Consider the following 27072-nt stretch of genomic DNA (forward strand, 5'->3'; position numbering starts at 1 on the left):
GCAAACTTGCATCCTTACTGAGCCGGCTCGGAACAGAAAGAGCTGTAGTGTAGACATGCGGTAAAGCATGGCAAATCCTGTTCAGTAACATTAGGATACAAATCTAGGTTGATGCTCAGATAGTCTTCATATCTCTGTTCCAATGACTTCAGTTTCCCCTCTCTTTCCTCCTCTTTCTCCTTCTGTGTATTAGATAATGACCCATACACCAAAAGTGAAGAAGAAGCTGTTTCCTGGTGTCCATCAGAGCATAGATGAGCCTCTCCAGAGACCAGTCACCCCAAGCTATCACAGAGCTGCATACCCAACGTAAGTCTGGGCAAATGAGGCAGAAATTTGAATTTTTTGTTCTGAACTTTGAATTTTACTCCAAAATAATGTAACTTGAATATACAAAAAATAAAACCTCCATATTGGAAAGTACATTGCCATTGTCATTCTTTACAGGTTTTTTACCTAAAATAATGGATTTTTGAAAAAGAAAGGGAGGGAAAACTGCAGTCAAAGATGGGTCCATTGACCAAAGTCATGTACTTGGGATAATGGAATGAAAGTTTACAGAGTCATTTGGCTTAAGCTTGCAGTAAATCCTATGTGTCCGTATTCTCCACCCCGAATATTCAGATTCTAATATCTAAACTGTGTTGTTAAATCTATTCACCTAAATATGGGTTATTGCTAATTATGTACTCTATGTATCGTATGACTTTAAAAACAAACTTTGTCTCTGTGAATAATCTAAGCACTATACACACATGTACAGACACTCTTTTCTCAACCTATGTATTATATAATTTTTTTAACATTAGCTTTAATAAAAATTTTATTTCTGTGGGTGAGGTCCATGCAGCAGTTGACATACCAGTGGATCTTCCACTTCATAAACCAGAAAATGTAATCTCCTCTAGGGACAATTGCTACCCTCACGTGAAAGCAGAAATTGAGACAGACAAAGATTACAAATGTGATAAATGCGCTAGTTACTTAAAATGATAACTAAAAGGGATTTTGTGAAAGGGAGATCTGTGACTTCTGGTTGCAGCTCTACGTGTAGCTGAAGTCAGTGGTAAGATATTGTTTTGCAATTGGAAATAAGAGACTTCCGGAACCCTAAAGACATGGTATTTATCAAGCTTTCTGTTATTAAACAAAATAAGTCTTACCTAGTTCATTCTTGAGATGGGATTTCTCCTCTTCATCTCCATTATGGGGGAGGTAGAGGATTTGACACTGTCCTATCACACAACAAGGAACAAGTTTAACCAATTTTTCTTCTTTCAGGTGCATGCAGTCTTGGATTGTATCAAATCCAAGTAACCATGGTACAGGGTTGAGGAGAAGTCTGTCTTGAGGATTTCTCGTATCCATTTCTGTGTGCACTTTTCAAACTGAGAGACTACCAACCATTCCTATTAGGATGGAATATGGTACCTCAAAAGCCACTAGATCAACAACATAGTTAAATATCTTTTTACTTATTTTATTTTATTCAAAAATTAAAAAGAAAAATGTCAGGTTGAAATCTGGGCATTCTTAAAAAATGAGCTACCTTCAGTTTCAGGTTCTATCTCTGCCTTTAAGTTCTCCAGTCCTTTTTTTTGGTTTTACTTGCGCATCTTTCTTAAAATGCTTTTCTTTCCCATTACATGTGGAAGACCCACATAAATAGGGAAACTGACTCTGAATTGGCAAACAGTGGAACTGATTAAACACAAAGAGCTGCCAAATGTACAAAGTAAACAAACAGAGAAATTACAGAGAAAATATTTCATTTACAGTGATCTTAGGTGTTACTTGTAAAAATAGGTAGCATTTTCAGACAAGTTGTGACCATTTCTTTTAAAGCTGCCTTTACACTCACAAAGTTTGGGGGGTAATATCAGTAGATTGACAAGTTTACACTGAGTTTCTGTATACAGAGAATGGTTTACTGCCTAGTATCCAGTGAGAAAATTGCCTTTTCAATAAGCAACAAGACTTTTTGCAATATCTGTACTGCACCAAGCCCAAAAGTCAAAATCACTTTGGTATGAGCTAAAGCCTCATTTAAAACAAATTATTTTTGTAGTATCCATGTGATACTTGACTATAATATGACTTTTGTATAGTTTCTTGTATACAAACTGTCACAAAATGCAGTTACAAAGGTAAAATATGAAAGCAGAAAGTAGGGGAAAATGGTAGAGGACAACATTTATTGTACATGTATTGTATATCTACAAAGACACTAACAAGAGCCTTGACTAAATCAGTTTCTAGTTGAGTGCATAACACTTTCCCCATTTCAGGATGTAAAAATTGAGCATGGTATATAAAACAAGCAGACCCCAGTTCTGACATGGGAAATGTATGTGGTGTCCCAGGGAAGAATTTGGCCTACAAGGTCCTATTTTTGCCTATATACTATTATTGGTAAATTTATGAAGAAAATGGCTGAGATGTTATTATAGAATCTAGTTCCTCTTCACAGCATAAGTGGGGTACAGATTTTAAAGCATATGGTAAAAGAATCTTTCTTCAGCATGGTTCATTTTTCCATATCCATAAAATCCCAAATCTTAGCAAACCATCTACATATGGCTGGAGAGGAGTGACCAAGTAATAATGTGGGGCTGCTATCAGTAACACACAGATCTTTTTATTCTTGGTTTCCTTGCACTTCCCCAAAAGAGCTACAGACCCAAATGATGGAATCTATCGAACATGTTGCTGAACATCAGACCAAAGCCACTTTGCTACTGGCCAACACCATCAAATGCCTTCAAGGTTTCCCCTTCCCCTGTAATTTCTGCTACCCGCAGGAAGCTAGAAAACCTGGATTCATTCTGTGGAGTCTACAGTCATTGTAATGTAATGCTTATTTAGTGCTTTTCAACTGTAGCTCTCAAATGCCACAAAGGTGGCTGACCCTTACTATCCCATTTTATAGATGGGAAAGATGAAACATGTAAAAGTGAAATGACTTGCCCCAAGGCCATGCAACAAATCAGTGGCAGAGCTGGGAATAGATCTGAGGTCTCCTGACTCCATTCCACTGCACTCCTCTCGAGGCCACAGCTGTTCCCTAGATGAGATTAAATAACTCATGTCCGTTACAAAAGTAATACCCCAGAACTGATTCCTTTCTAAAGATTTCATCAAGGCTTCCCAGGCTTCTCTACCTGATATTGATTCCACGCCATGGGCTGACTGTGACACAATGTGAATTGTGCCTTGCAGCCTGCTCCTGTCTCACAATGTAACTAAATGTCTGATTGCTCAGAAACCCACTGAGTACAGGCAGCTACAATAGTTGCGGTACCTATTCCTGCACTGGAATAATGAGGATGCAAAGCAGCCTCTGCAGATTGTTTCTTTTCCCCATGTTTCAAAACTGCAAATAATTTCTGTAGGTTTTTGCTGGTTTAAAAACTGTGAACTTTAAATTTCACTATTTTAGTCAGATGGTAAAACCAGTGTGAACACTATTAAGCGCCAACCAAGTTAAATAGGAAAGCAGGCATTAATAGCATGCATGAGAGGTTTGCATTTTACAGTGAAACCCTCTATAGCTAACTTCCCTGTGCAAGAAAACAACTAGAGTAGAAAGGCAATAACCAGAAAAGTGGATTTACAGAAGAAAAGGGCAAGATCTAATGGAGTTTATACCCAGCTAACTTATTTTAGCAAATGAAATTGATTACTAGCGGATAAGAACTAATAGGATGCCCTTCAGTTATATTGCTTTGCTCACAGATCACATCCTAGCAGTCCAGACATGAAGAGAAAGGCTTGAGCTACATTTATTTGATTATAAATCACTTAAGTAAACTAGTGACTGCATTGTATCAAACTACTGTGGAATATGACAAGTTTTACCCCTTGATGCTTTTCTACATGGGAAAACTCACGACAATTAATTAAATTTAACTAAAAGTATAAATTTAAAGTGGATTAAATGGCATTAAACATGGACACTCTTATTCAGAATTAGCATGGCCTTCATTCAGTTTACAGCTTGGCTGGGAGCGGGGGGAACTCAGGAAAATTACCTCCAATTAACTAAAGGTGTGAATTAAAAGTAGATTAGTTAAACTGCATTGAACGTTTATATGGACCCTCCCATTCAGAATTAAAGTGGCCTTTGGAAGTGAATTAAACTAAACCAAATTAAGACCACTTTAATTCTGAAAGAGAATGTACATATAGGGACTTAATACAGTTTAACCAATCATCCTTAATTTTATGTGTTTAGTTAATTTGGATTAATTTTCCTGATTGTCCCCACGTAGGCAAGCCCTCAGTCTACACTGTAAGGGGATGCTCTAGCCAGGAAATACTGGAGAGCTCTTTTTAAAGACCTCCTACTTTATGAGATCACTCGGGAGGGACAAACTGTTTAATATTCCTCTGTCTGTTCCCTTAGAAACTGATTTAGTGGTCTAATTATTAACCACCTCCTTGGAAAGGCCCTTTTATAACTAGATGTTTCTTAGCCTGATCTTGCCATGAATATTCAACGAAACTCTCAGCTCAGGGTAACTTTCCTCCCAGCCCCCTGCTTTGTCCACGTAAGACACCCTCACTGCTTCCTCTCACCCCATCTGAATTACCAAGCAATCTTACCCTCTGTTCTCTCTTTCAGCAAGTCTTCCCTCCTGACAACCAGCCCTATCCAAGAAGTTAAGAGAACTAATTCTACAGCTGTTAAGTTAAAATACTGTGTTTTGTTTTGATCTTGCATCATGTGGAACCCCCATAATATTCAGAAACAAATTTTACGCTCCTGAAAAAGCTTAATGTGGGGAACCTGGTAGAGTCGTACAGTCAAAATGCTACTAAGTTGTGCCCCTGGCACTAGCTTGCAACATAAAATACACTTTTCTGTTTCTTCTGTACCTTTCCAGGAAATTATATGGTAATTCTCATGCAGCTTTTTTAGGCTGTAAGTATTTATCACCCTGCATTCTCATTTCTCCTCCAGGCCAGAAAATGATACCATTTCTTCACATGGCAGGGATGGCAAATTCCAGTCTATGCAGAACTGTCGTCCTCCCACTCGGAGCGGTAGCAGGTCCAGCACTTCTGACTTTTACATTTCCTCTGCATGTAAGGATATTCTGAGAATGCTGCTGTCAATTGTTCCTTAACTGGGTCGGACATTTGGAGAAGGGGATGCCTTGTGATTGGGCTGTGGAGTTCTAAAATATGGTCTGCCGCTGACTTATTCTTTGGTATGCGGGGGCAGACTACAAGCCCCCAGCATTCAGTGCTCCATCTGGATCCAAGCAGAGCTGCAACCCAAAGAGATAGGGGCCCAAAAACGCAGTATGCATTGTGGCATCTTGAGCTGGATAAAGCTGTGCTCTACAGACTACAGGTCCCAGAAAGCCATGCTCCATCTTGAATCAAATGGAACTGCCGTCCACAGAGTCTACAGTTTCCAGCAGGCAATATTATTGTCCTCAAATAAGCTCTTTGCTTGGGCCTAAATGAATTGTTGCTGGGACCTGTCGTCTCCTCTCTAATGGAAGGCAGCTGCAGTCACCTTCACAGCTACTCTGAAATGATAAAATGTGGTTGAGGATGGGAACCCATTAAGTTTATAGCTGCAGAGTGGGAGGGACATAAACAGGATAGTAAAAAAGTTTGGAAGGGGAGAGGGCAGCATATCCCCCTCATCTCCTCCCTTGTGGGTACACCTGTATGTCTGTTCCATATTATTTAAATTATCTGTGGCCCTTAGGTCCCTAGCAAGTTGCCAGAGCCGCCTTCAGCTGGGCAGCATTTCAAGGGCCCTGGTGTAGAGAACAACAGCATGGAAGGCACTACTAGAGATTCTTTCCTTGCAACTTGAATGGAAGCTAGCACAAACTCATCCGGGCCTGCCTCTGAGAAGGGGAAGGGCACGCATCTTACTGACCAAGGTAGTGGGGTACCAGCCTATTTGCAGGGGTAAATTCAACAGTGTAAATTAAGGACTAACAGCAAAATGTGCTGGGATCTCAGTTAAAGTGTCTTGCAGCTGGCAGTGCAGAATTATTTAAAAAGTCAAAGACTAAGATGTCTTGGCTTCGCTAAAAAAATATGCTTTGAATCAGTAAAGAAATGGCATATTTTTTTTAAGTTTCCAAAAGGAAATGAAAGGGATTTTGAGAAGAGTAACCAAGGTTTCACAGACAAGAATCTGCTTGCATAATGTGTGGAGCTGATATAATAGGCTTAACCCAAGGCAAGGGGTAAAATAGGAGCGGATGAAGTTCCAGCTCAAGGCATGCGTTTGATCACTCCGTATATTCTGCCATAATAAGAGGCGTGGTCTTCAAGCCTCAGATTTCACAATCGCACATAGGAACAGAACAAAAGCATTCTGAAGAGATCAGCTGGCCAGAAACAGTGGCTCAGAACAGCAGACGTTATAAGCTAATAGGAAACCTGCTGACTCGGCAGTTTTCCTATATTGAGGAAAAACCAATCTTTTAAATATTCAAACTTCGTAAAGGAGATTAAGCAAGTCAGACATCGAAAGTGCTGCTGTTTTCTGATTTTAAATGTCTGGTAGGATGAAACCCTCTGTTGGATACAGTTTCTGAGAAATAATCCATCTATTTCTAAGGGACAGTTCAGTCCGAAGGAGCCCAAAGCATCTTATAAATGGTGTGTTTAGATATTATCTCACCCCTGAAATGCAGCCACCTCTGGCTTGGAAATGCAGCAGCCATTCCTTGCCAGTGATGCTATACAGCAGTTTAACAGGGACATGTTAAACAACAGGAAATTTAGGGAAGAGCAGAATGTAAATGCTATTGTTTTAATTTGATAAGGATAATGGAATTAATGCCCCTACCCTTGGAAAAAGTGCTGTTAACGCTTTAATCATCACAGATAAGTATCGCCTCGGTACTGTGTCTCATCTAAACCAAAATCTACGAGTAGGTTCTATCCAGATTGTGAATGTGACTGTATTTAATATAGGGCTTATCAAGAGGACTACATGAGGTGCAGCATCTCTTTTTGTAGGAGGGGAGGTCACTAAATGGGAACGTGTTACACATATATCTATGCACATATATTATGAGTATAATATACTTTTGCAGGCAAAGTAATTCCTTTTTGTGTAGCCGAGACGTGGTTCTTTTTAATAGTCATGCAACTAGTCCAGTATTGTTGTGATAAGGGTTCCCAGTGGTTTGCCTCAGGTGTCAGATCTTGCAAAATAAATGATTGCTCATCCATTTCTCCCCGATCTTTGGGATTCAGAATTTAGAATAATCACATGAAACAACAACCTACAAATCTTAGTGTACAAAACACTTCTGTCCCTTCCCCTGTAACACTTTTCCATGTGTGTGTGATAAAAATTGTGCTCCCTCTAGAAGCTTTGTTGTCACCCAATAATATTGTTCTGCAGTAGGGCATTTAGTTAGTTAAGTTTTGCCCTTGATGTACTGGAAGCCTAATCATGTTAGTTTTGGTCATTTTCCAGCTTCATTTTGAACAGCCCAGAGTTGGGGTTGTCATTGGGTTTGATGCAATGGAGTTCTAAAATGATCAGGGATTGACCAGGAGTGAAGGGCTGGGTGAGACAAAAGCTTCAGATGAATAGTTGGATCAATGTAATCCAGCATCATAAATCAGAGTCACAAGGAAGTGCCTGCCCTTGCCCCAACAAACCTTTGACCGCTTTCTTAACCTAAAGCAGCCTCTCATGCTCTTCCATACCTGGACCTTCACCCACCTGGGAATCCCACTCCTATCTAATTAGGATCTAGCTCGGACCACCACCCTTCCATTTAGCAATATGGTAAGGACAGAGTGGCCAGGACCCTCTGACACCTGTTTGCAACCTTCAAGCGAAGACCCTGTGATCTCTCCAGGTCTGATCATTGCACTTCTTTCACAGAACATGAGACAGTAATAGAAAACTCTCTCCAGCTGGTCTGGTGCTTGTCCCAGTCTGTGTCCGTGTTTCAGCACATGAGAGCAGTCCACTTTTATGAGAGCACCAAATGGAAATGCTTCAGGGGCATGTTTTTTAAGTGAGGGAACTTAGCCACCAGTGTCTGCTCACTCCAGTTGGATTCGCATGTCTTAGTCCCCGGTGCCCCTCTCAGAAAGCAGACTTGTCCTTTCATGCACAAGTCTGATTTATACATTCTACACTAGTGCTAGACAGGGGGTGGGCAATCTGATCTCATGAGCAAATGTAATAACATGATACTGACAGTGGGGTCTTTGAGTCGCTGCTCCTTGTCACCAGTGACTTCCCATTGGCCTGGTTCATAATATGTGAGGGGGACTCAAACAGACTAACAGCGTTTACTTGTAATTTGTAAAGTGACATCTCTGCCTTGAAACGTTACCTCTTTTCAAACAGCAATTGAAACAGACTCATCCCAGGTGTTCTCAGTGGGTCTCAGAACGGATCAACACGTCTCAGAAGTTGCTGAAGTCCTGTCTGCCCGATCCACTGATTTTGTCCAGGACAAAATTAATGGGCAATCATACAGGTATGATTTTTAAAGTGCTGAATATCAGGAAACGGGGAAGTAGTCCAGGTGGTTACCAGCTAATTCCATACTACTGTGAAGCCAATTGATGTATGATGTAGTGTGGTGTGACATAGCTGTGATGATGCTTGCCAAACAAAATACTCTTAGCTCTGCCAGTGGCAGCTATTCAATTTTTAAAAATCTGGGCCAGACCAGAAGAAATCTAAAGCAAACAGATTTCATTAATAAACATCATACATAAGCCTCAAGACTGTCACCTGCAAAAAAAAATCCTGATCGCTTCCTTAGATGACTTACTGTGCAGAAAAAAATCATTTATTACATAGATCAGGAGCCAGAGTCATTGGGAGCATGACAGGGATCAAGTCCTTGAGTTATCCATTGAGAACTTCTGTGGCAAAATCTGTAGGGCACGAATTGGGCTCCTCAGCCACTTAAAAACCCACCAATGAACCCCCTTGGCAGACACCATCCTCGCATTGAGGGTTAGCCGAAGACAGCAGCAGGACAAGTTCTTCCATCGGTGTGCTCCATCCCTAACCCGAAGGGATCACTACTGCTTGGCCTCTCCACAAGGGTTTGTCATGGAACTGCAATTGTGATGCTGTTTTGTTGGTTGAGGATCCTTGTCTACTAGGAACTGGACCCCGAGACCCACTCTCTTTTTTCAGATTCCCTCAAATAACCATTGGGTGGCAACAACTTTTGCTGATGTCTGACTTGGGGCGGATTTGAAGTAGTGACTCAGAAACAAAAGAGAATATGGAGTGGATCAGGATAGGTTTCAGAGTAGCAGCGGTGTTAGTCTGTATCCGCAAAAAGAAAAGGAGTACTTGTGGCACCTTAGAGACTAACAAATTTATTTGAGCATAAGCTTTTGTGAGCTACAGATCACTTCATCGGATGCATGCAGTGGAAAATACAGTGGAGAGATTTTATATACACAGAGAACATGAAACAATGGGTGTTACCATACACACTGTAAGGAGAGTGATCTACCCTCATTTGGTGGGATTTAATGTTCAGTGAGTTTATGGTTCCAGTTCATATGGTCCAATGGAAAAAGTCTCTCAGTCCCTTTCCCATAGTGGATGCACGATGTCGTACCGGCTTACACCTCCTGGTACTGTCGGTGGCCAGTGATGTGTTCGATGTAGATGTCCCTGGACCATCGGATGGTGTCCGAGACCAGGAGGCGCCGCATGAGCCTATAAATAATGCTGCTGCTGGACCACTACGTGTCCCAGAAGAGGGTAGATCAGTGTAAGGTGAGCTATTATCAGCAGGAGAGGAAATAAAACAAAAACAAAAACAAACCCTTTTGTAGTGATGATCAAGGTGGGCCATTTCCAGCAGTTGACAAGAATGTGTGAGGAACGGTGGGGGTGGGGGCGCGGAAATAAACATGGGGAAATAGTTTTACTTTGTGTAATGACACATCCACTCCCAGTCTTTATTCAAGCCTAATTTAATGGGACCGGGTGTGGAAGTGTTGGGGAGAAGATATACCAAGCCTATCGGGACCCAACTTTCAGAGGTTCTGATGACCTTCAGGTCCTGTGGACCTCAGTTGAAGCTGCAGGTACTCACCCTTCTGGGAATTGGGTTCCATGGCTAGAGCTTTCTGTTTCTCTGTTGCATACATCTCCCTATTGTTTCCAGTTTCTCAATTGCACTGTCCCCCTGCTGCGAGATGAGAAATTATGTGTTGCCAACAAGTTAGCACTTCTGGGACGCGTAGTGGTCCAGCAACAGCATTATTTATAGGCTCATGCGGCGCCTCCTGGTCTCGGACACCATCCGATGGTCCAGGGACATCTACATCGAACACATCACTGGCCACCGACAGTACCAGGAGGTGTGAGCCGGTACGACATCGTGCATCCACTATGGGAAAGGGACTGAGAGACTTTTTCCATTGGACCATATGAACTGGAACCATAAACTCACTGAACATTAAATCCCACCAAATGAGGGTAGATCCATCCCCATCATCGTATCCACTCATTATACTCCGCACCTGAACATAGCCATTATATGGACAACATACCCCCATATCTCAATGTCTGTACTTTGACTGGTTAAACTTTTACGGCCAATCGGGGAGATTGCAGATTATGTATCCCTTACGCCACCTGTTCCTAAACCGAATTCCGCACCTCTTGATCATCTGTACCTTATTCCCTGATAACCAGAAACTTCTATGCTTACACTCTGTACCGTTTTCTTTTTATTTCAACATTATCTTAATAAAATTATTATTTCTGAATTGCCCATCTCCATGGTAACTAAGCAAACATTACAAACACGAACAGTAGGTCAGAAGTATGTGAGAGGATCCTTGTTTCCTCCCCTGTGTCAGACAGAGCCGGCTGTTTCTCAGTCACTCTGGAGTGTAGCTAGTTGTGAACTGGCAGCATCCCCACCCCATTCTCAGCACAATGTGTACACGTGCGCATGCTCTGTGTTAATGTCCAAACTTAACCCCTTCCTGGGATTTGCATTTACTGATAAATAACCAGGAAAAAAAAAAGCAAACCTCTTCCTAAGCTTCCTTTGCCTCTATGGGATACCTGGCCCCTTTTTATCCTCTTGGGTTGAAGCTAATAGGGCTCACCTGGTCTACTGAGTCACCAGAAATAACTCTCCAGCTCCGTATAGTGGCTTATGACCTGTAATACTGGGGTATTCCTCTCTTCACTGATGTACCACTCTTGTTTCAGAGGAGTCTCTACATGGAGATAGGAAAGTGAAATCTCACCCAGGAGGCGATTTTTCTTTTTTCCCCATGTTTGCAGTGATTTGTATGTACAAAAGCTGCCTAAAGTTATGGATATTGGAATGGTTTCAGAGTAACAGCCGTGTTAGTCTGTATTCGCAAAAAGAAAAGGAGTACTTGTGGCACCTTAGAGACGAACCAATTTATTTGAGCATAAGCTTTCGTGAGCTACAGCTCACTTCATCGGATGCATACTGTGGAAAGTACAGAAGATCTTTTTATACACACAAAGCATGAAAAAATGGGTGTTTACCACTACAAAAGGTTTTCTCTATTCTAAAGGTATTCTTTTGGAATGTAGCCATTTGCAAAGCAAACAATGTACTGGATTTTCTGCATCAGAGGTGCTAAGTCAATATGGTGCTTCTACAGTAGCCAAGCATGCCTTTTGTTCCAATGTCTCATTTCCTCCTTTGGATAAATACTTAAATGAACTAGTTCCGACAATGAACAACAGAGCGAATGGACCGTTGCTTCCACCTTAGTTTTGCCCACTGTAAGCAATCTTCTCCCTGCTACACATATGGCAAAGTATATATGGAAAGTATGTACTGAGGTGAAGCAGAATTGTTTTGTTTCAATGCCAGGGGCCCTGGGCCTGATCCCTCTCTTGCTCACAGCAATGTAAATCTGGAATAACTCCATTGAAGTCACTGAATTTACACTGGTATTAAACCAAACTGAGAAACGAATGAGTCCATTGACTCTGACAGTTCATATTGCAATGACTTTATTTCCGCTGCAACAAATTATCATTTTAGCTAGTAAATGATGGAGTGACAATTGCCCATTGTACTTTTATTGATCTGCGGCATTCTGATTGGCCGAGTACAGGCCTGTTGTGGTTTTAGCCAATCAAAAACTAATTGATGTATAATAAAGTCTGTCTTTATTGAGTAGTATACTGAACACTTGTAAATAAGCTGGCTTTTGACTGGCTGAAGTTGTATTTATATTTGGTTAAGAGCAAGTGCAGTAGTATTTTAATATCTCAGGCGCTTCATTCAGCACCTGCAGAAAAGAGAGAAAGTTTGGATACCTCCCTAATGTCATGTTTTTAATTATCTAGTGAAATTATCTAAAAATTCAACTGTAGTTCCTCGGGAGTGCTATAGTCAGGGTGTATGTGTATATGACAGACTTATATGCAGTATTGTTGTAGACATGTTGGTCCCAGAATATTAGCGAGACAAGGTGGGTGGGGTAATATCTTAGATTGGATAAGAACAGCTAGGTGCACTTCCTCTCTGGATGTCAGTTGAGTTCCTTTTTCTTTTTGGAAAGTGATCTAGGGAGCAGCTTTCACGGATGTTGACAGTGGGTGGGTGAGATTCTGTGGCCTGCGTTGTGCAGGAGGTCAGACTAGATGATCATAATGGTCCCTTCTGACCTTAATATCTATGAATCTATGAAAACAAGGTGCTAATTAATCTTCTGCATTCAAACCCTGTCACATCACTTGGTTGACCATTAAGTGTATTATGCAGTCTTTCTTCTCCAGTTATGTCTCTGGCTTCAGGCCACCTGTTACTGGGAAAGCAAATGGTTTTGTTTCTTCTAAATAAAGATTTAAGTTTTGATGTAATGCTAAGAGTGATGAACACTCTCTGGGCATGGCAGCATGTTGTCATAAATAACTCCTCCTATCGGAGATGAGGTGGGCGAGGTAATATCTTTTATTGGACCAATTTCTGTTAGTGAAAGAGACAAGCTTTCTAGCTTACACAGAGCTCTTCCCTGAGGTCTGGAAAAGGCACTCAGGGTGGGTGTCGCAGCTAAATACAAGGTAGAACAAATTGTTTAGCATAAGTAAAAAGAAAAGGAGTACTTGTGGCACCTTAGAGACTAACCAATTTATTTGAGCATAAGCTTTTGTGAGCTACAGCTCACTTTAAGTAGTTAACACACATTGTAAGAGACTGTTCAAGATGAAGTGGCCAGTTAACAACTCTGGAGTTATAGGACAAAAGAGGAGGCACTGCTGAATATTTTCCCATGACATATTTGTCTCCAGCACCTCTCTAGTTAAACTCTAATTATTTTACACACAGCAGCCGGTTGCTATGCTAGACAACGGGAGATCTTTGGCCAATTCCGTTTTCATTGTGTTTTGGATATTTGATATTTGATACATGGCTGAGGTGCAATTGGGCACCTAGGGGTCTACTATCAACACTTGCCATATGCTCCATGTATTTCACCTTCAACATGGGAGATTTTGTACCTTAAGTACTATACTCACTTCATGTTTATTCCCTGTCCTCCTGCACTTGTGCCTTTGCAAAGACTTGAATTCTGATTGCTCTGTTTTGCTTTGTCTCTAAGTATGCTTTTTACAGTATAGCTATTTACGCTTCTATAGCTAATCTTCAGGGAGATCCTTAATAGCCATGCAATGGCTTTTTAACATGCAGAATTTTAGATCTAGATTGTTGTTATTAAGTATGTGGGACTGAGGTATAGGAAAGCTCACTTTCTGCTCAAATGCTGCAAAGCTTGTTTAAGGATTGTTTTTGGTAGTCATTAGCATTTTATCTACATCTGAGAACTGTAAGAAGCACATCACTAGAATATCAAAAACTAAAGAAGTTGAAACCAAGTGATAAAAATTGCAAACAGCAGATGACAGTGAAACTATTTTGTGGACAGAAACATTTAAATTGCTTTTGTTGGTTCTAAATCCCTGTGATCTTTTGTAATAGTACCATGGCTTGGAATTTTGTTTTGGCCAGTCGGATTCCTCTTTTGTAAATGCCTTTTCCCTACACTGGATATCATCGGCATGATCTTTTGAAATGATAAGGAAGAGTAATAAAAGAGAGGCAAGTAAACAACTACCTGAGAGAGATCTTGCTACAAAGATGGTTCAGAGCAGACTTTTAACACAAATCTGTGTCACTTACAGCTAGTGTTTCCAAAAGCAAAATCCTGGACAATTAATGTAATTTAAAAAATAAAAGAAATGTTTGCTAAGGTAGCTCTGCAAAAGGTGAAGCAGCAGTTAATCATTGCCGACCCTGCAGCATTCCATCCAGAGTAGAAGATTAGATGTCTTCAAATCCTCCTAATCACTCTTCCTACCGGTCACAATGACTTCTTTTGATGAAGCAAAAGAGGCCCTCTGGCTATCACTTTAATTACCTATTGCTGGTTGGCACTTTTTGGGTCTCTTCTCTTGACTCTAATTTTATTTCCTCCTAAAGGTGATTGTCCTTTTCATGCTGAAATTGTTTCAGTTTGGTCTTTTCTGGTTAGGAAAAGTATGGCTAGCTAGAGTAATAACTGAATATAGATCCAAAAGCAAGAATACTCCATGGATCAACGCTTGGGTCACTGGCCAGGTGCCTCCAGAGTGTCCACCAACACTAGTTACAGAGTAGCAGCCGTGTTAGTCTGTATTTGCAAAAAGAAAAGGAGGACTTGTGGCACCTTAGAGACTAACAAATTTATTTGAGCATAAGCTTTCGTGAGCTACGATAAATTTGTTAGTCTCTAAGGTGCCACAAGTACTCCTTTTCTTTTTGACAGAGGTATATAAAATCATGAGTGGTTTGGAGAAAGTGAATAAGGAAAAGTTATTTACTTGTTCCCATAATATAAGAACTAGGGGTCACAAAATGAAATTATTGGGCAGCAGGTTTAAAACAAATAAAAGGAAGTTCTTCTTCACTCAACACACAGTCAACCTGTGGAACTCCTTGCCTGAGGAGGTTAGGAAGGCTAGGACTATAACAGGGTTTAAAAGAGAACTAGATAAATTCATGGAGGTTAAGTCCATTAATGACGGTTAGCCAGGATGGGTAAGGAATGATGTCCCTAGCCTCTGTTTGTCAGAGGGTGGAGATGGATGGCAGGAGAGAGATCACCTGATCATTACCTGTTAGGTTCACTCCCTCTGGGCACCTGGTATTAGCCACTGTCGGATGACAGGATACTGGGCTGGATGGACCTTTGGTCTGACCCAGTATGGCCATTCTTATGTTCTTACAATGGAGACTGTAAGATCCAAAGAAGCTCACAAAAGCTTATGCTCAAATAAATTGGTTAGTCTCTAAGGTGCCACAAGTACTCCTTTTCTTTTTGCAAATACAGACTAACACGGCTGCTACTCTGAAACAGAAGGGAATGTGGCTCCTTAATGAGGTGTGTGTTTTGTAAGGTACAGCTGAGGGGGTACAATGTTCATTTCCATCCGTGACCTCCCTAGACTTTGGCCAGTGTGTGTAACAGTGTGTTGGTGAGGATGTGCAATGGGATTTGGTTGACTGTAGGTGTCCAAATGGCTGTTAGATTTCCCCCATGTTCTGCAGCCTGTTTTGTCCCTTGATGTAAAACCATGAACATGAACATTCTAACTCTTTCCGTCTCTCTTCCAGCAGCGAGTTTTCCTCTGCCTTAACTGGCAAACGTAGGGTCCCCCGCACTCCCGAAGTGCAGAGTCCCAGCCCTCGAAAGGGAAAGATCCCAACCATTGCACCACAGTTCTCACAGTCTGGACCGCAGCAAACAAGCCGGCCTAGCTCTTCGGGATCATCTACAAGAAACAGGCAGAGTAAGTGAAAAACTCTCACTCTTCAAGTTGTCTGTGTTAAGGGAGGAAAGAAGGAAGCTTCACAGCAGTCTCCATGAATGGTGTTTTGTGCTGTAAATGTTGTTGTATGACTATGTAGTTATCCACTGCTGGATACACACACATAAAATTCTATCCTGCTGAACACACTGCTCATAATTCTAGGTTTCAGAGTAGCAGTCGTGTTAGTCTGTATTCACAAAAAGAAAAGGAGTACTTGTGGCACCTTTTAGTCTCTAAGGTGCCACAAGTACTCCTTTTCTCATAATTCTAGACTCTCGTGTCAGCATTTAGATCCAACATCCTTCCTGCTTTTGGTATAGAAGGTGGCCCAATTTCAGAGGTGAATCTAAGTTAGTGACACTTAAACCTTCTTCCAGCCCCCAAATTAGACTTTCGGTCTAATCCTTTAGACTTCCTTTGGCTCGCACCCACTTTATGTGTAACTTGCGTGGCCAGCTAAATGATCACTTCCGGCTTTATAATCTGTGAATCATCGTTGAATTTGGCCTACCAAGGGTGAGCCTAACGAAGTCTAAGCTGGTGTCGCTTGCCCAGGCTCTGGAAGAGAGAAGGAGAGCTAGAAAAGGGGTGTGATGGCCAAGAAGGTGGAAGTGAAAGATGCTTCCAGCCTGTTATAATATTCTTAGCCCTTCTGACTCCTCAATGTGTAAGTGCCTCAGCTGACTTCCCCAATACTCACACAGCAGTCAGGGCCTGTCAGCAGCTGTAAAGGAGTCCAAGGGCTGTGTCTTCACTCAGCGAAAAGGTGTGTTCTTGACTCGAGTTAACATCCTAGTGAGGACAAGGCACTTCGTGATTTTCATACGAGTCCGCAGGTTGAGTTAAAGATGGGGGATCCTTCTCTGTGTCTCCACCTGCTAACTCATGTGAAAACTACAAACTGCCTTGTCCTTGTTAGGATTTTAACTCAGGAACACATCTGTCTTTTGCAGTGAAGACGAGGCCTGACATTTTTTCCAAAACTCAACTATATGCAGGCAATTTTTTTTGGAGCCAGCATGAATAAATATGAAAGCACCTGCTAGCTATGTACTTATTACAAGCGTGTCATAATCATCATTGGAATTTGCATTTTTGTAGCACTTTATCTGAAGATCTTGGAGTGCTTTACAAGCATTAATTAGCTTCACAATGCCCCTAAGCCTCACCCACTGTCAGGTACATAAGTATCATTAACCGCATTTTACAGAAGAGGAAACTGAGGCCCAGAGGTGAAGTGACTTGGCTGTGGTTACATAGTAAATCGGTGGCAGAGCTGGGACTCTACATAGTGAGTCAGTCAGAGCCAGGATTAGAACGGAGTAAGTTTCTGGAGAGGAGTCCCATGTTCATCCCTCCCTAGATCATGCTGCCAGGTCTGTTAGCTTGACCCCATTGTATTCCTGCTGCATACACCCTCTCTAGCTTTGACGTCAGTGCTTGCTGTTTCCTGTAATACGAGCACTGTCCTGACTGGATCGATAATGGTGTTAATAGCCAAGAATCCTTCCCCAGTTCCTGTTTCGCTGCCTGTTTAAAGGGAAGCGCTGCTGAAAAAGGCAAAAGTGCAGCATGCACACACAAAAGGAAATGCTGTCCACATGTCCAGCTTCTCCAGGGAGCATGGAGCTGAGCGTGAATTCATGCTCCTAGGTGCATGTGTTTGATGAAAGATCGGTCCTGATCCGTCCTCTCTACCCCCAGTCTTGTGCTAAGCGCTCAGTGGGGGCTTTGAAGGGAGTCCCGTATCCAAAGAAACAGTGTACAGTGCAGCTTGTATCAATATCACATTAAAACCGAATGTGATCAGAGATTTAAGTCACTGGGTTTCTCTACAGGCTCGGTATGTGCATCCACAAGCCCAGACTCCTGGGCTACTTGAACTTTCAGACTTCACCTGGACGTAGATCTATTAATTCTGCCCTGGGTCTGCATCTTAAAATTATGTGCACAATGGATACATCTGATCACATAAACAGGCAGTTCCCTCTCCTGAGTGTTGGAAAGAGGCTCCAGGTTAGGCTTATTCCTGATTTTTTTGCATCAGTCACAGATTCCCTAGCACTTACTTTGCTATTAATAGGAGACTCTTCACTGTTTACTGTATTATCTTGTTAGTAATGGCTGAGATTTCAAAGCAGTCTAGGGGCTTTAGACCGGTGTCTTCCATAAACATTACTTTCAATATGTTTATCATTTGTACAGCATTTTGCATTCGCAAAGCACTTCGCAGATATTAATGAATTAACACCCCTGCACCCACCTCACATGGGTGTTGTGATGCAGGTGTACATCTTTGTCCCCATTTTACAGAGGGGAAAATTGAGGTACATAGGTTAAGGGCCAATGTGTCTGAAGAGGCAGGTAGGTATCTGCTGGGATTTTCTGAAGCACCTAAATACTTTAAAAATCTGGTCTTAAATGAGCAACCAACCCACAGTGTGAGTCAGCAAGGATAAGGGCCAGCCATGCCAAACCTGTGAAAAAAAAACCACAGAAATTTTGGCTTAATTGGCTTGTGTGTTGTTTGTTGGCTAGTTTTTGGCTTGTTTAGCTTGTTGCTTGTTGTAGCTTGTTGCTTCTTTTTTTTTTGATCGGCTCCCAGCAAGCAGGGGCAAGGGGGGGCAAGCAGGGGCAGGAGCGGGGAGAGAGTCGGGGTGCACAGCAGGTGCACCGCAGTCCTAGACCGCACGCTCGGGGGATCTAGTCACATAGAGTGTTGCGGCTCTTAGGGATTGGCTTATTTTGAAATGGGATTAGCTTGATTTTTGGCTTATTGTGAAAGTCGGGGTGCTTATTTACCACGTGAAAGTTGGCAACTGTGATGAGGGCATGGGAGTTCCTGTTTCCCAGTCCTCTGCTCAGACCTCTAGGCCTGTTCATTTTTGCATGCTCAGGGGGACTATAGCTCCCCCCAACGGACACCTGTGGGTCAGGCTGATTTGTTTGTCTGTCTGTCGCAAGTTTCTGGTGACATATAGATTTTATGAGAGCCAAGCACTGGTCATGATGAGGAGAGAAAGATGATTGTCCGATACAGTTTATATAGCCAGTATAATCCCACAGACTGGAGTCTCTAGCCTGTTGTTAACGATGTGACTAGTATTTTATGGAAAACAGTAACACATTTCAAGAAATCCAGTTTAGACTCCGTCTACGCTAGGAGCTAGGGTGTGATTCCCAGCTCATGGAGACACATAAAAACAGAAGAACGGCCATACTGGGTCAGACCAAAGGTCCATCCAGCCCAGTCTCCTGTCTACCGACAGTGGCCAGTGCCAGGTGCCCCAGAGAGAGTGAACCTAACAGGTAATGATCAAGTGATCTCTCTCCTGCCATCCATCTCCACCCTCTGACAAACAGAGGCTAAGGACACCATTCCTTACCCACTGAGCTGGTGTACTAAAAATCTCACTGAGCTAGTGTACTAAAAATAGTAGTGTAGCCACGGTAGCCCGCACAGCAGCAAGTGGTGGCGCTGGCTAGCCACCTCAAGTACAAACCCTCCTGACCCCTGCTGTGGCTACGTACTTGAGGGGGCTGGCCTGTGCCACTCTGGCTACACGACTGTTTTTAGCAATGAGAGGTAGTGCATGAAGATGCCCAAGCTGTGACTCCTATCCCTAGCTGAGTTCTTAGTGTAGACATCCCCGTTGACTAGATGGGTTTCTTTTTTGGGGTGACTGAGGGCACGTGGACTTTATGTCTTATGTATGCACAGGTAGCACGGGGGTATCTACACACCTTCGGCCAAATTCCACCCTCATTTTGAGTCCTGCATCAGTAGTGAAGTCATTGGGACTTCACTGCACATATATAACATAAAGCAAAACTAGGCCCCCTCAGAGTAAAGCCAACAGCTTTGGGGTTTTTGCTAGTTTCCTTCTTGTGTGCAGGCTTGTACAGAGAGGGCACATGGGCTTGCAGTTAAGGCACTGAATTGAGATTCGAGATCTGTGCTCAGTTCCCAGATCTGCCACAGACACTCTGAGTAAATTATTTCACCGAATCTGTTCTCAGCTCCATCTCTGTAAAATGAGGAGAAGAATCCTTCCTTCCTTTCTTCCACTGTGTCTGTCTTGGCTATTCTGAGCGTGAATTCCTTGGGACTGGGGCTTTCTGACTATGTATATGTGCTGCACCTGATCTTGGCTGGGACAACTGGATGCTACTGTACTGTAATACAAAAAGAAGAGGAGGAAAGGGTTATTTTTTATCTGTGAAAACACCAGCCCTTAAAACAGCATCCCATTGTCCAGAAGTGGTGACAGTAATATCTGGCAAATAGGTGAAAGCTCAGATAAAGTGTCAATGCCTGTCAAGACTAAACCCACATTTTCAAGTTGTAACATTTGTGATTTAAGTTTCCTTTGTGTATTTTTTGCTGTGCTGTTTGTGCTAGTGTCCAGGTTGAACAGGTGTTCCCCACAGGCAGAGACCATCCGATAACCAGTTCTACTTTCAGCTGACAGTCCCTTTCTTACTTCCCTTCTGCAGGCAGCCAGTCCTCTAGGAAGTGAGAACAGTTCCTTTCTTCAGCAACCACCTGGCTTATCCTTTAAGGACACAGGTAGCATCTTGTAACAAGACTCCTAGCTTCACTGGCAGCGGCCCCAGAGGAGAGTGAGGTTATCAACACTCCACTGCATATGCCTTGCACGTGATTCAGGGATTGTCTGATGGGATGTGTCCCCTCCTGGTTAAAACAAGAGACCTTCTCAGGAATCACAATTTGGGTAGCAGCACCGCTCCAGCAGCAGACGAGGACTGGTTGGGTAGATGTACGCAATCCAACTATTCCTAATAGTTTATTCTGAAGCGACATTGCTGAATAGCATTAAACAGTGTGTGTGTGTGTGTGTGTGTGTGTGTGTGCCTTCGCCTTCCCCCTACTCCCCCTAGGGACTGCCCTGGGGAGAAGGTCCATAGGGCTGATGTAATGAGCTGGCTGAAGTGTACTGTTTACATGTTGTTCGCTAGACCAATTTCTGGACCTGCTTTTTAAACTGGCCCTTGGTTTATGAGCTGAGGGGATGGAACATCTACGTACAGGGAAACTTCAGCAGCCAAGAAAGACCATGTGTCTGGTTCTGCGCTGACTAACACCTCATGCAATCATGTTCACTTCATGGGACTTACATGCATGTAAGTGAGCTCTGAATTTGGCCTGCTGAGATGTGTGCTGGGTGCTTGATCAACAGGGATCATAGTCTTCTGTGATAAAAACCCCAAAATTCTCCTATAAAAAAAAATTTAAAATCCACCTTTTTATGTGATGAAAATGAAACACAGAACTTTCGTTTCCCAAGTCACAATATCTATAGGTATCAATTGAACACGATGTTTTATTGGTATATTTACAATTTGTAAGCGAGTTCGAAGCCTACCAGTGCCATCAGTCCTTAAAATAAAATAAAATGAATAGAATTGCAATTTGTATTTCTTGCTATACCAGATACATCTATGTCTGTATTCTATACAGTGGAACCCCATTTATCTGATCTAATTGGAATGGTGGCAGATCCGCTGAAGCCCAAGCTCTGCCGCCCGGGGCTGTCAGCTCTAGTTTGGTTATGATGGACAGCTGGATAATGGAGGCTCCGCTAAAGTGTATGTTTTTATTTTTTCACAAAATGTAAAAGCTGAAGCTTCTCTGTAAAAACGCCAATTGTGCGTTTTTCCGTGGCAAATGGATTTCTAGGATCCCTGTTCATCCACCTTGTTTGAGAAGTGTGAGTCTGAGGTATGGGGGGGAATCTTTTGCAGGTATTAGTTGGTGTGTACTCAGCAGGCAGTGTTCCGACTCCTCCACTGGGAAGGTGCGTGTGGACCTGCTCCATTCTGCTGAAGAATATAAAATGGGCAAAGGAGCGACCGGTGGCAACTGAAACAATATTTCACCATTGTCCAAATGAGTGGAAGTGCTTTCCAGTAGGGATCTGCTCAGCAGCCTTCCCTGAGGGCGCCGACCCCTTGTGGAGCACTCATCCTGTTTTTAAAACCCATTGAATGAATAATCCGCTTTCTCACTTGAGATGAAGAACTGTTTTCTCCTTTTCTTTTTGTTTTCTCCTTGTGAGTCCCTGAGCCAGTCTTGAGCAATTCTTCTTTAACACAACCCTCCAAAGTGTGCACCTGGGTATCCTTCCTTGACCCTTTGTCACCCTCTGTGACATTCCTTACATCTGACTTTGAACAATGATCTGTTACATCTTCTTGTGAAATCTTAGCAGGAACCAGTTTTCTCAAAATAGACTTGAGCTGTTCTTCAGTAAATGTAAAGTGGAAGGTGAGTGGGCCAGTCACTGAATAAGAACTAGAGCAGTTAATCCTAGCAGTGATTTATGATGCAGAAATTTGTTTTGTTGTTCATTCTTTTAAATGTAGCAGCAATCAGGAAACGCTGCAATAGCCACCGGGACTGGCTTTTCAGTAATATCCCGTCAGGTGTCAGCACTGATGGAAACAAAAACAAGAAGCCCTCTTCCAAATCCTGCACAATCTGCCTTTGTAGTCTGGCTGCTGATTGTGGGAGAGGGATGGGACAGCCAGTGCTTTTTCACTTTTTTACATGTTCACTTTTCAAAACCAAACATCGGGGTGCAGGGAGAGAGAGAGAGAGGGGAGTTGAGGCCTTTTGTGCTGGGATTACTGCATGTGAGGAAAACAAGTCGAAAACCTTAGACATGATAAAGCAACACTGAATTGAGAGCATTTGCAAATTAGAATGAACCTGGTGGTGGTTTGAATGGCCCACTGCGTTTGAAACAACAATTTCATCACTTTCCCATAGGAAAGAAATGGTTGAATTGTCATTGATGGTTTATACTGAACGGAAAGAAAGTTTTACACTTGGATTTAGACCTTGGGTGGCAAATTTCAGCCTAGGGTGATATTAAACAGTCAGGGTCAGTTCTCAATTGGTGCAAATTGGCATTGAGTCCATTGAGCACAGTGAAACTGTGCCTTTTTACTGCAAGTGGGGCTGAGGAACAAACCCAAACCCTTGGACATTAGACTTCATTTTGGAATTGGGCAAATCCTGATGGGTTTGAAATACTGCAATTTACAAAGACCAGATCACTTTGTAATTTTAATTTCTCCACAGGAAGGGTAAAGTAGTCAGGAAATCAGCAGTTCTTACATAGTTCCATATCTGCATAGGACCAAAAGTGGTTGTGGGTCCTCTTTGACCTCTGTCCTCTATCATTTTAAAACTTTCTTTAAAAATCTTTGTGCCAGAGAAAAAACTCGGGGAGGGGGAGATCCAACTCCTTATGCAGATCTCCCCATCTTTACTTGGGAGAGGCAAACGCCATCAGGTGAAAATTCCTGCTGATTCCTAAGAAGGTTGCGACAGACAGAATATTAACATCCCAAGGGCGGCTCTGTGGAGGTTTGATGGGGTTAAGTGTCAGTCTAGCTAGCTTTGCTTTTTCCTCTTAAGCATTGTCTTTTTCCAATGTAAAAATATCAAGACTACTTGTTACAAATGGGGTGCTAGGTATGTGTATTTGCATTTCCTGATACCCAGAATTCCCTTTCAGTTCAGTTTTTTTATTATACGGCAGTGCTGGGGTTTACCTTAGAAAGAATGGGCCTGCTTCTGTGAGATGCGAGCAGCTTTTGTGAAGCATTGAGCACTCTGTATTTTATTAAACTTAACAGGCCCGATCCTTTGCTGGTGCAGAAATCTAGTGTAATGCCTTTGAATTTTTAACAATGAGGCAATTAACACTGGAACAACTTACCCAGGGTTGCGGTGGATTCTCCGTCACTGGCAACTTTTAAATCAAGATTTAAAAGATTTGATGTCTTTCAAAAGATCTATGGTTTGCAGTATTGTTGTAGCTGTGTTGGTCCCAGGATAGTGGAGAGACAGGGTGGATGAGTTAATATAGTTTTATTTGGATCTACTCCTGTTGGTGAAAGAGAGAAGCTTCAATTTTAATTCTGTGTAAGCTTAAAAGCTTGTCTCTCACCAGCTGACGTTAGTCCAGTAAAAGATATCACCACACCCACTTTGCGTGTATCAGATATGCTGTAGTTCAAACAGAAAGTAACTCACAGTCCTGTGGCCTGTGTTGCGCATGAGGTCAGAATGCGGTCCCTTCTAGCTTGGAATCGATGACCGTCAGTGGAGTTACGCTGAATTACACCAACTAAGGGTCAGGATAATTGAGGGCACAGAACACCTTGCAGAATTGGGCCCAAATCAACAAGCCGGGGAGGGGAGAAATAGTTCTTTCTTACAGGGGCCTTTACAAGTGAGGACTTTATGGAGTTTTCCCCACTTTGAGCCACTAGACATGTTGGAGTGTCAATCTATAATTTGCAGACTTTATCAGACTGTTTTTGTGCTACCCTCAGTCCACCTAAGTCATTGATTAGATATGACGATTTTCCATCCACTTTTGCAATGGAACGAACCTTGTGTGTGTTTAAACTACATTCTCAGCAGTGCCATTCCTATTAAAGGCTGATAAAGTACCTTTATTCTGTGGAAAAGTTGGAATGTCAATCATGCAGGCAGAACTTTTTCAATCTCATAAATGTAAGTATTGCTGTTGATAAAGGGTTAAAAGTAGCCAGATAGTAAAAGAGGCAACAGGATAACATGCATGCAATAAATTCTGCACCTCATGCCTAAAGGAAGTTAGTCACTTTCACATGCTCTCGAAAGGCTGGTTGGTAAAACATGGCCACGATAAATCCATAATCAGAGCAGTGGAGAATACCGTGCTTGAGTGCTTCATTGCTTACTTAAACCAGCTGTGTTCTTGTTTACAGGAAGCTAATACAGCAGTTCCACATATCAAAAGAGGAAAGCGTTCTGGGGTCAAAAGGCTGTGAGGCTACTTTAAGTTATAGCTTCAGCCTAATTTTATCATTAGAGAGAGAGAGTGTATATATGTGTGTGTGTGTGTGTATAGATATACAATAAAAACAGTGTGTCTGTAATGTTTAAATTCTGCATGGAGGGCTTCTGGATTTACACTTGTTTTGAAAACAGCTGTTCACCTCTGAATGGATAGTCTTAATTCATTTTGTTGGTTTGCTTGGTCAGTTTCTGTTGTTTGTTTTTACATTTCCCTGCATTTCACTGCTGAGAAAACCACTTTCCCTGCTGTGTTTTGCACCATCTGTGTGACAAACATGGCCCCCTTTTATTTAGCTCTTAAGCCACGTCTACACTTAAAAGTTAGATCAACATAGCTATTGTGCTCTGGGGCTTGAAAAATTCACACCCTGAGCACCACAGTGAAGCCAACCTAGTCCTCCATTTAGCCAGAGCTGTGTGGACAGAAGAATTCTTCCACTGACCTAGTTATTGCCACTTGGGAAGGTAGATGACATGTATTGACAGAAATATCCCTTCCATCACTATAGAAATTGAGCTACAGCTCACTTCATCGGATCCGAAAGCTCACGAAAGCTCATGCTCCAATAAATTGGTTAGTCTCTAAGGTGCCACAAGTCCTCCTTTTCTTTTCACACTTCATACTGTAAGTCATGGCATAGGGCGCAGTATGCGGATGAAGGAAGTTCCTCATTCACATTCACAAGGAAGTGCCACATTCTTTACAGTTACATTTGAATCGCAGCAGAGAGACATGCAGACTTCTTCAGGCAGCACTGATACTTACTGAATAGAAACCCGGTGAACTCTGCCCCCACCCAATCCCCGTTCTCTGTTTATAAATGTATGCTTCAAAGGGACTGTGGCTTTAAGGGTATTTGGTGGAGTGGAGGTGGGGGAAACTCACAGTGTGTTTGGGGAGACTAAAAAAAAAACAAAACAAAAACAATCTGATGATTCTGGCCAAAGTGTCATGTTTCAAATCTGCTACCGAGTTGTGGCAGCAGGCGGAAAAATGAAGAAACAACAAGCCTCTGATGCGTCTCTGCTCCCTTGAACGTCACTTTAACATCTGCCCATGCAGCTGATTTGCTTCCTGCCCTTGCTGGGCTGCGGGTGATCATCAGCCCGTTGCCACACTCATCTTTGCTGTGAGGTGCAGCCCTCAGAGACTGGCCCATGGAGTGTTGTTTGTTGAGGCATCCAGTCGCCGTGGGCCACCTACTGTATTGAAAAGAAGAGTGGCAACCATCTATTTCACTTTGTGTTAATTAAGTGTGCCTGGGAAGTTGTCAGGTGGCCCAGGGTTACAGTTGTTGTCTATTCAGGCTCTTGTATTGTGCCCCTCAGCGGGGCAGGGGGGATGAATTGTAAACAGCTACATGATCTGTGCAGAGATTCGTTTTAAATATAATCATTAAACCGTGTGAGTGAGACCTCCATCCTTGCAACCCAGAGCAGAATTGGAGTTCAGTTGGAGCTTTACACTTTTTACCCTGATCAAAAGCCTAGGAATTGCCCTTCCTGATCAGACCAACACTCATCTAGTGCAGTGTCCTGTCAGTGGTCAGTACCTGATGCTCCAAATGAAGATTTTTCCTAATGCCAGGAAGTTAAAGATTATTTTTTGCCCTGAAGCATGAGGGTTTGTGTTCCTTATACATTTATATCATGTCTAATGTAGCATCCTGATTCAAACTGTTTTCCTTTAAGGATCTCATGCCTTCCAAACTTTGCTCTGATGGGCACATTCTAGAGCTTCAGAAAAGTTTGTTACTCCCTCCTACAAGTTCCACATTCCACCAGCGCTTCTTGCACGTGTCTCAAGTTTGCACAATTCAAGAGTATTGATTTACACCCAGGAACGTGAAAATCCTAAGGCTCTAAATGTAAATGTCAGGAAACCCACCTGACACCATGAGATGCCTGCTTTGTGTTTATAGAGTGGAAATGCTGCTCTGTTATGATTATCAATAAATGTACACTACACAATTCTAAGGAATGTAAATTATTTTATTTAGTGGAAGGCCTGACTTGTATGAAGATGTATTTAATTTTAAAAAATGACTTCCACATTGTCTTGAAGTTTTTCATCTTAAAAAGGACAGACATTGTTTCATTTGAACATAAGAATGGCCATACTGGGTCAGACCAAAGGTCCATCCAACCCAGTGTCCTGTCTGCCGACAGTGGCCAATGCCAGGTGCCCCAGAGGGAGTGAACCTAACAGGTAATGATCAAGTGATCCTCTCCTCCATTCATCTCCACCCTCTGACAAACAGAGGCTAGGGACACCATTCCTTACCCATCCTGGCTTAGTAGGGTTTGTTAGCCATTTGGTTTGTTGTTTAGTGACAATACCTATGAT

General features: G+C 42.3%; 1 protein-coding gene across 12 annotated transcripts in view; it reads left to right on the forward strand.

The window, feature by feature from the left end:
* Positions 1-26693, forward strand: part of ARMC9 (armadillo repeat containing 9) — a 118651-nt gene extending 91958 nt beyond the window's left edge. For 7 of the 12 annotated variants that reach the window (XM_043522328.1, XM_043522324.1, XM_043522327.1 and 4 more), the window contains 5 exons: positions 194-309; positions 4964-5088; positions 8357-8489; positions 15648-15823; positions 20342-26693. In XM_043522328.1, the coding sequence (XP_043378263.1) occupies positions 194-309; positions 4964-5088; positions 8357-8489; positions 15648-15823; positions 20342-20364 (573 nt within the window). In that variant the 3' untranslated portion in view covers positions 20365-26693. Of the gene's footprint in view, positions 1-193; positions 310-4963; positions 5089-8356; positions 8490-15647; positions 15824-20341 lie in introns of those variants that run through there. The other 5 variants (XM_043522329.1, XM_043522326.1, XM_043522330.1 and 2 more) reach the window with 2 other exon arrangements.
* The last annotated feature ends 379 nt before the right edge of the window (positions 26694-27072 follow it).

This window comes from Chelonia mydas, chromosome 9, assembly GCF_015237465.2.
Source record: "Chelonia mydas isolate rCheMyd1 chromosome 9, rCheMyd1.pri.v2, whole genome shotgun sequence".
NCBI lineage: Eukaryota > Metazoa > Chordata > Testudines > Cheloniidae > Chelonia > Chelonia mydas.